We start from the raw sequence: 9,773 nt of genomic DNA, 5'->3' as shown, positions 1-9,773 counted from the left end.
GGGGCACAGGCAGGTGAAGGTTTGACTCTGAGAGGGTCACGGTAAAGAACTGTCATGGAAGAGGAACTTCTATTTTATCAAACATAGTTTCTAGCATGTTACAAACAAACAAACAAAACCAACCCCCCCCCCAAAAAAAACACCCAAAAAAACCCCCCAAAAAACCCTCAAAAACAAAACAAAACAACCAGAAAAAAAAAATAAGAAAAACAACAACAAAAAAAAAAAGACCACAAAAAAAATAATTCCCCCAAAACAAAGTCCAGGGTTTTTATTTTGGCTGTGTGGGAAACATGGAAACATTTTTATGTTTTGGTGTTGTTTTGGGAGGCTACTCAAATTGTGCAAATAGAAACAAATTTTAAAATGAAAAGGTACTCTGAAAAACAACAGCATAAGCCTAAGCAGACATTTTTTAAAATGACATTGTGGAGCAATTTAACTTTTATTAGAAATCCCTTTTTCAGCCCCTCCAAACCATTTTTTAAAATCACTGTTTCCATAAAAAATATCTGTCCCAAAATTACACGCAACAGTAAACCAGAAACTCTGCTGTGACAATTCCCATTCCATAGATTCACCACGCTCCCTCATTAAATTGCAGAAACCACATACAAAATAGCATTTCCCAAAGGACAAACGCTCTCCCTGAGAAGTTTCAACCTGTTTCTGTCAAGTACCAGTCGGCCCAGGGAAAGCAGCTGCTTTTCCTCGTTCTTCTGGGGTTTAGGTGACACTGGAAATCTGTGCTCCTGCTCAGGGGGGCCAGGGGAGCATTCCTGCAGTGCTGCTCCTGCAGCCAGCCCGATCCAGCTGGGAAGGGCTGCACATGGCTCTGGTTCCCAGCTTTTCCAGCTGCTGCAGTGTGGGGAGCACCATGGGGATTTTTGAAGGAGTTTTGAATGAGTTAGAGACGGGACCTCTGAATTGTTTTTGATGATGTGGTTTATTGTTCTTCTACATAGGCAGGAAGGGTGAGTTTGGCTCACATCTTTACCCCATGGCTCAGAAGGTCACAAGACCCCTAGCTACAAGACCTTTTAAGGATTTATTGACAAATAAAGCACTGCCAACAAGGATATTTCTGATTTTGACCCAATCCTTAAATATTTCGTCTTATGGACTCATGCTACAGTGTGAGCTTTCTTAGCCAATCGTGTTATGACGCACAAACCCACAGCACTGCATTCTGAACTCCTTGTTTACCTCAGTAACTGCTTTTATTTTTTCTATATCTTAAACTCTAAAACTCTAAACTTTCCTTTACTTAGCTTTACGTGTCTCTGCTTTAAACTATAAATCCACATTCTCACTTCTAGCACCTCAGTTTGGAAGCCTTTTCTAAGGTCTCAGATCAAATCCTGGGTTTAATTCTACAGGCCCAAAGCTGTAAGAACTCCCTGCATTTGGGATTCCAACAGAGCACCAAGGCAATCACACTAATGAGGGCATGCTCTGCTCAGAGCCCTCACTGCAAAGCACAGCTTGGTGACAGTGCCAGTGCACCAGGATGTCCTGCCCTTGGGACAGCACCCTCCACAAGGCAAGGAAGTCCAGAGCTGCAGCTGTCCTGGCATTTTGCATGGGTTAAATGAAGCTCAGAGTGGAATCAGGGCATGCCTCCACTGCGAATGGAATAGCTTGGATGCTACAGCCCTTTGGAGCTTTGTCTCCATTTGTTTTTGTGACCTGGACAAAAGAAATGCTTTAGCAACTGGGATACTTTCAGATATTTACATGAGAGATGAATGCAGACCTGCAGGGGTGTTTGCTTGGCTGCTCATTTTTTCACCCAGCAAGTAAATCCTATCAAAGCCACTTGCTGCAGAGTGGGCAGTTTCAAACAGTGCATGCCAGCAGCTTTGGAAACATGAGAACGTTGAGTTTTCCTTTGGACATTTGCTTCCTACAATAAGGCAAATGAGTACGTGTCTTTCTGTGGGAACAACAATATTCCCCCATTTATAGTATTTGGGAAAGCTGTTTTGAGTCTTCCAAAAAAAGATCTACTGTTTTTCTGCTGGGTAAATGGTGAAAATACAATCCTTCACACAGTCCTGTCCATCTTGGACTCATAAGCCTTAGCACTGCCTGGGCTGGTCACAGAATTACAGAGTGGGTCAGGCTGGAAGGGACCACAGAGCTGAAGTTATGATGGGTTTTGTTGCTTTTTCTTGGACAATAAGGAAGCCAGGGGCAACTCAGGTACTCACGTCTGCTGTGGAGACTCTGAATAGGAAGAGAAAAACAAATGACCAGTTTCTTTTTAAATTGTACTGTAGGAGCCTTGCCTCAGCATCACTCCAGCTCTCCTAAAATTGCTTTGATATTCAAAAAAACACTGACTTTTTAAACAATACTGTCCTAAATCCCTTTTATAAATGCCCAGAACCACTCGCAGGCTTTCTGAAACTCATTGTTATAATTACAATCAAGACTCATAGGACTCTGTGCTTTGTGCCAGAAATACACATCCACTGAATTGTTTGCAGAGGAGCCACAGAGAGAAAGAGTGAAGGAGAAATGCAGCTTCAGTGCTTCTCAATTCAGGAGCAGGAACTCCCACTCTATTTAATTTTTCCTCTTTTGTTTCCCAATTTAACTTGGAGCTGCTGAAATTCAAGCTCATCTTTGCTTTGTCCACTGGGCTCTCCTTGGGCCTCAGTGCAGTGAACCTCGAGGTTCACTGTCCCTCACCATCCCCAGCAGCCTCCTGGAGGAGCAGGAGGAAGGTCTGCAGGACCCATCAATGCCAGCAGAGGTGAGGAGAACTTCAATTTGGGAATTGCTGGAATAGTATTTAGCAGATGCAGAACAAAATCTTTGGGCAAAGGAATGCGGCATCAAGAGTAGTTTTATTAAATCTTCATCTCCTGGGTCACAAAAGAAGCTTAGGGAGGGCTGTGGGGGGTTTTTGGTAGTATTGTCTGACACAGCATATAGGGAGGGAGTTGTGATTCAACTTTTGCCAGCACAAGGCCTGGAAGTGGCTCTCTCATCTCTGACCAGCAATGTCTGATGTTGATCCCTGATCCTGCTCCCATGGAAATGTCCCTGTCTGGTGCTTAGAGAAGTGAGCAGATAAATATCAGATCTGATTCACCACTCAGCTGCTTCTGTTTTACCTCTGCAGAACATCCCTGATCATAGAAGGATTTGCAAGATTAACACCAGGTAATTCAGTGATGAATCCCAACCAAAGCCTTTGGCAAAAAGAGAGCAATACTTCTGCCCATGCCATACCCCACACATCAGTGGTGTGCTCTGTGAGAGGATTCCATGGCATTCAGACTTCCCTTCCCTTGATTCAGGACAGTGCTGGGGTACACTTAGTTCAGCTAACCCAGACTTTTCCCCTCTATCTCTTCTCCCTGCAAAATGTCAGGCATGTTCTCAGTGAAACAAAAGCAAAACTACCCCACCCAGTGCCGTTCCAGGTGGCAGCTGACCCCTGGGAAAGGCTGAGCAGACAGGCAGATCTGAACCCCATTTCAAACCCTGGAGGCTCTTGCAGCACCTTCCAACAGTGAACTAAGGCTGAGAGAGAGTGAAAAAGCTTAATCTAGAACTGGCTGGCCATAAACATCAAAACATTTCATTCAGGCTCAGTTTTGCTTGCTTAGGGCAGTCCCAGAGCATATCCACAAACACTGGATGAGGAGAAGCAGTGGGAGCAAAGAAATATTTCAGTGTAGAGGTGTTATACATTTCTTGTCCCCTCAAGCCATCTCCAAAATGCCCTCTCAAATGTTATATAATCTGGATATAAGTAAGATTTTCAGGCGATGGTTTCAATATTTGGCCTTGGTCTAAAGAAAACTGAAAGAAACATGTTGGGCAAATTTCCCAACCACAGAAACCTCCCTTCCTGATGACAAAACTACTCAGGTTCCCCGAGCAGCTGCCAGCTGGGCTGTAGGATGCCCATTGCTCCCTGGAGGGTTCGTGCCCTGAGTCATGGTGCCCATGGAGGCAGGCACAAGATTTTCGGAATCCAAATCTTGTTTCTGTTTCACGAAGTTTTTAGAGCTGAAAATCCCATGTCTTTACTCTGCCTTTGAGATTCTGGGGTCCACTCAAAGCAGCAGACTCTGCAATCCCTCTGAGTAAATGGTCTCATGACCCAAATCCAGTTTCAGAAGCAGCCAGATGTCAGTAAGAGCACTGGTCTGTTCCTACACCCACCAACCCTGAGGTATTGCTGGGCCACCTGTGGGTGACAGCCGTGGCCAAACACAGAGCTCAGGCAGCTCTTCGGGCCCTTGTCACTCCTTAACTTGCAAATTTCCTTGAGAGAAGGTGACCAGCAGGGCAGGAATTTCTGTAGTGATGTGGCAGTGCCTCCATCCACTCGCTCTGCCTCTGAACAGCAACAGAAGAATCAACTTCTGAGCACCATCCATCAGGCCAGCATGGCAAACAGGGCAGGAAGAACCCTTCTGTCTCTTCACATGAGTTTTGCCTCCTCATGATTCAATTTTTTACCTTCCAGCAGCACTCCTGTCAGCTGCCTCCAGAAGATGTGCTTGCTTATTTCCTTGTTTTTCCACTCCAGGTAGGTGTTCCTCCTCAGGTACCGAGACAGCCCCAGCCTCTGCCTCAGCAGGGCCTTATTCACATCTTCCAGCACAATCATGATGATCCCAACCTTCCCCTCCACCAGCTGCCAGGACTGGGCAATGTCAAACTCAAAGCTGCACCACTTGCTCTCCAAGAAGTCAGTGGAGATGACCGCGATGACATTCCTGCTGCTGAGAAAACCCTCCTGGATGATATTGGTGACAATGGGTATCCCTGGCAGGAAGTCCCTGTAGTACAGACACAGGTGGAAAGGAGGCCTTCCTCCTTCCAAGGGCTCCACCAGCTCCTTTGTCACCCATTCCTGGTCTTTGCTGGAGTGGATGACAAAGGCATCGTAGGTGTCACCTCTTTCTGCATAGTGTTTGCACCCACTGAGCAGCATCACGGAGTAGTAGAGCTGGAAGTAGTACTTGTAAACCAGGAAGAGGAGCACCACTACACAGAACAACACAACCACCGAGGAGGAAATTTTGCCTACACTGACGTGGCAGGAGGACAGATCAAAGCTTGGCAGGCTCACGTTGGCCACGTACGAGGGGGTGCGGCACAGCATCAGCTCCTTGTTGTGCAGCAGCTCCTGCTTCTCCTTGATCCATTCCAGAAAGTCCAGGTACACACAGGAGCAATCAAACAGGTTTTGAGAGATATCCAACAGGACCAGGCTGTCAGGCAGGATTTCCCTGGCTGAGTCCAACAGAACAGTCAGCTGGTTTCTGCTGAAATCCAGGACTCTGAGGGCTTGGAGTGGCTGGTAGACTCCAGGATCAAAAGTCAGGAGCTTATTGTTACTGATGTTTAGCTCTTTTAGCTCAGAGAGGGCATCAAAAGTACTTTGATCCACATGTTCTAATTTGCAGCTTGAAATATCCAAGGTGTGGAGGTGACTTAGGTTTTTGAAGTTGTTTGCCAGTTTATTGTCTGCAAAGGAGTTTCCTGCCATCTTGAGCACTTGCAAAGAGTTCAAGCCACAGAATGTACACTGGGATTTAACTTCGGTTTTGGTGTGGGAAATATCGAGGTAAATCAGTCTCTGAAGGGACAGAAAGACAGGGTAGGAGCCAGGACCAAATAACGTTGTGTGCTGAAGGTCCAAATATAACAAATTCTTTACATTAGTGAACTCTTCAGTCAATCTGATATTAGAATTGAAGCTTAAGTTCAAGTGTGTCAACTTTGGACAATTTTGAAACTGAGGGGAACAGCACCTGCTGAAGGTGAGTCTATTCTCACTCAAATCTATGACCTCCAGGTTACTGAGACCCTTAAATTTCTGCTGGAAGTTTTTGAGACTTCTGTTCTTGGTAATACGAAGCACTCTCAGCTCCTTGAAAAGTGACAGCTTCAGGGCAGGCACATCCTCAAAACCACATTTCTTGCATTCCAGCTGCTTCACTTGAGACCACATAGGAACCTGTGGTATCTCCTCAAGGTCGAGGTCTACCAAGCGAATAGTGGAGACGTTTCCCACGCAGTTAAAGAGAGTGTCTGTGTCATCATCAAAGCCCCTGAGGCAGATTAGGACAAACTCTTCCATCTGCACCTGGCACAGTCCATTCAGGAGCCCCCTCTCAAAGTCCTGCTGTCTCTCATGGTCGCGGTATGTCCCAACTATGAGTCTGCTGACCTGCAAACCAGCCAGGCCTTGCAGAGAAGTTTGCATCATGGAGCTCTCAAAAGCAGACCTGAGAGCCAGCTCAGCGAGATGAATGTCTGCAAAGGCCCCCGGCTCTATGGATTTTATACTGTTCAAGGAAAGCACCAGGGTGAGGTTGAGCCTGTTCCCTTCCCTCAGGGCATCAAGGTCTCCTCTGGAGATAGATGTGATCCTGTTAGAGAAGAAGCTCAGGTGCCTGAGGGAGGTCATGTTGGCAAAATACTTGGGAAGCTTCAATGAAGTAATGCTGTTGTGGCCTAAATTCAGCTCCTCGAGAGTATGCAAGTGGCCAATAGGCAGCTCAGACAAAGAGGTCCTGTTGGTTTCCACCAGAACCAGTTTTTTCAGAGATGTTAAGCCAGAGAAAGCTGCTTTCTCCAGGTGCTGGAGAGAATTGGCAGTTAAAACCAAGGTGGAAAGTCTATGGAGATCCATAAAGGAGTTATCTTCTATTGTATGGATGTGGCACCTGTTGGGCATGAAAAGAAAATATAAATGCACGAAACACTGTCCCTTCCTTGCTCTCTGCTTGCTGCTGTGACACCCTCAGGCTCAGCCTCACACTGGGGGCTGGTTTGGCTTTGCTGTGCTGGGCAGAGGCAGCATCCCTGGATGTGCAAAGGGAACTCTCCTCCAGCAGGAGACCTCCTCTCACCTCCTCCTCTCCTCCCTCTCTAATCTTAAATTCAAAGCAAGAGACCTGGAGACCTGGTGAAGATCAAAAATTCGTGCAGGCAGCAGGAAAGAAGAATCTTAGCCATCAGTTTAGGCCAAAGTGACATTGTGATGACATCAGTGATGGAAGAACCAACCAGAGCCAGCATTCCCTCACACTTGGCACGTCCCCAGCCCTCTGACTGCCACCTCAGCCACATCTGGGTGGCCCCACTGGCACCAGAGCAGTGCAGCTGTGGCAGAGCTCACAGCCCTGTCAGCAGCTGATATCTGGTGATAGCTCAGAGGGAGCAGACCCCGGGCTGTGCTGGCTCTGGAGGAGAAAAGGAAGAGGGGGAAATGAGCGTGGCCCCCTAAGGTTTGTTTGATGTGGGAAGAGCCAGAATTTGAGACCCAAATCCATTCTGCAGTGAATCCCAGCAGAATTAGTTTAATAATCCAGGCAGTGCCTCCCAGCACATGTGCTCTGCCACTCAGCCACTTTGGAGCTAGGGCTGTGACGGGGCTGAGTGACATTTCTCAGTGAAACAATTTACCCAGAGAAACTGTTGTCTGAAGTCAATGGAAATTATACATCAATTCAAATTTGCTAATAGGCCTCCCCCATCTCCTCCCCCAGATATGTGAGGAGAAGGCAAAAGAGAATCAAGTATGTTGATATTTTAAAACAGCCTTTTAGAAAATGAATGTACCTTCATGTTATTTTTTTTTAAACTGTGATTAGAAAAACAGCTCACCCAAGATGTTCCACTTCAGAGTTTTTGTAACAGTGAAAAGCCTGACATTTTTCTTGTTCACAGACAAGTGAAACATCTTCCTCCTCCTTCTCACATTCCAACCTACAAGATCAGACTGACAGACCCAGCTCTGAGTGGAGGGTGTGGGCTCAGTGACTGGACTAAAAGCTGCACAGCACCACGGGGATGTGCAAAATGACAGACACAGGGACAAAGTCACAAGACAAAAAAAAAAAATAAACAGGCAAGACCAATAGACCCCAAAATAAGCCACCATTGTAACCCAGCTGGTGAAGAAAAATTTACCAGTATCCACATAATAGATCCCATTACCTTGAAAGATCCAGAAACTGCAGCTCAGGGACTGATGCAAAATAATTTGACCCCAGTGATTTCAGATTGCTGAAACTGAGGTCCAGGTTCTGGGTGGTGTTTGGGACTCCATCAGGAACTCCAGAGATGTTCAGTCCACTGCATCTGAAAGTTGTGTTAGGGGTGATCTGTAACAGAGGCAGATCCCATCATGGTCAACATCTGCTCTTCATGAAGTGCCAGAAAATGTCACTGTCAGGAAAGCAGGAGCAGAATGACCTCCCCCTGCAGTTCATTTCTAAAGGAACTGCCCTGGGTTGTAGGAAATAATCTTACATACCCTAAACATTTTTTTCACTCTAATAGAACCAGTCCTACTCCCCAGGAAAAGCTGCATTTCTTGCTGATTGAAGCTGGGACAAAACCACAGGACAGCATTCCTTGAGCTTACAGATGAACCAGCAGCAAGCTTTGGGAGAGCCAGCAGGACAAACACTCAGGGATGCACTGCATGCCCAGGAACAGCTCTCAGCTCTCTTCCCCTGCACATAACCAGGCAGCTTGAACCAAAGTTATTCTGCAAGCAAATAATTGTCAGCAAAACTTTGCAAAAGGCAGTTGGTCCGTGTCAGGTACTTGGTGAAATCACTCTACTGCACAAACCAGGAAAAAAATCTGTGTTTTGTAGAAATTAGACAAAGTTTGGATCCCTTCCAAGGGAAATATAATCTATTACAATAACTGCACTGCAGCACCCTCAGAGCTACAGAAAGCCAACAAGAAGAAAAAGTTCTTGCTGCTGGTTCTGGTTCTCAGATGTTTTCGAAACTAGAATTTACTTCAAATACTTCAATCACCTTGATAACAACCTTGGGGGAAAAAAAAAAAGCAAAAAAAAAAAAAAAGCTGGGCTTTCCTAAGAGGCTTGAGGCACAAATCTCCCAAGCAAAGGGAGAGAAACAGAAGGATTTTGTGCTCACTCAGAGCTCACGTACCTCCAAACAGGAATCCAGGAGGCAGCCTGCCAGTGGGGACGGGACAAATGCCATCTGCAGCAGCACCAGGAGTGTCCCCACAGGAAGGACTCCTCTCCTGGGCATCTTCAGGAGGCCAGGAGTGCAGGAGAAAGGAGCATGGAGAGAGAAACCTGGAGACAGAAACCTCCTGCTCTGCCAGGAGTTGTGTTTCACCATTCCTGCTTCTCACTGCACATCTCTGAGGGTTGCAGAGAACGAGAAGGGAAGTGAAACTTGGTCACTGCCTTGTTTCTACACACCCTCTGGGTGAACAATTTCTTCTTGAAATTGTTAAAAAAAAAAGCCAACAAGGAAAAAAGAAGTCATGACAGATATAATTTGAACTAGAAATTAAAGAGGAATATGGGTTTCATCAGTGCCACTTGACTTGATTGCCTCTGATTAGCTCAGGTCAAATTGGCAAAAAAAACCCCAAACCAACAGAATATTTTGTGCAATTCTGAGTCCAGTTTCATCCTCCACATCCCATAATTCAAATGCACTGGTTGGAGAGGGTGACTCTCTGCACTCCAGCTTCACCCTGGCAAGCACTGGGGAAGAGCTCAGCTGTGGCAGAGGTTTTCTTAAGCCAGGTAAGCACAGGTTTATCTCTGGCCAAGCTCCTGTGAGCAATCATCCAGGTTTTATCCATCTGGCTGGACCTTTATTGCAATAATTGCAGGAATATGGCCTGGCAGAAGGAGATTCACAGAGGGATCAGAGTTGTGGTCACAGCAATTCTACCCCTCCCCCCCTTTCCTGTGGGAGAAGTTGCTGGGGCAGCAAAAAGAAGAAGCA

General features: G+C 46.2%; 1 protein-coding gene across 1 annotated transcript; it reads right to left on the bottom strand.

Moving 5' to 3' along the window:
• Positions 1–245: 245 nt before the first annotated feature.
• On the bottom strand, positions 246–9,158 carry TLR4 (toll like receptor 4). Its single transcript, XM_038156623.1, has 3 exons — positions 8,955–9,158; positions 7,981–8,147; positions 246–6,704 (listed from the first exon to the last, which is right to left on the bottom strand). Exons 1-3 carry the CDS (start codon positions 9,150–9,152, stop codon positions 4,448–4,450), a joined length of 2,622 nt encoding a protein of 873 aa, XP_038012551.1. The 5' UTR covers positions 9,153–9,158; the 3' UTR covers positions 246–4,447.
• Between the last annotated feature and the right edge of the window lie 615 nt (positions 9,159–9,773).

This window comes from Motacilla alba, chromosome 17, assembly GCF_015832195.1.
Source record: "Motacilla alba alba isolate MOTALB_02 chromosome 17, Motacilla_alba_V1.0_pri, whole genome shotgun sequence".
Lineage (NCBI taxonomy): Eukaryota > Metazoa > Chordata > Aves > Passeriformes > Motacillidae > Motacilla > Motacilla alba.
Note: the sequence above shows the minus strand (reverse complement) of the source record. Positions and strands in the feature narration are given on the sequence as shown.

Coding starts and splice junctions, on each gene's coding strand:
- TLR4 (XM_038156623.1), bottom strand. CDS start 9,152: ATGGTGAAACACAACTCCTGGCAGAGCAGGAGGTTTCTGTCTCCAGGT. Junction 8,148..8,954: donor TCCTGGATTCCTGTTTGGAG/GTACGTGAGCTC, acceptor CCTCTGTTACAG/ATCACCCCTAACACAACTTT. Junction 6,705..7,980: donor CAGTTTCTGGATCTTTCAAG/GTAATGGGATCT, acceptor CATGCCCAACAG/GTGCCACATCCATACAATAG.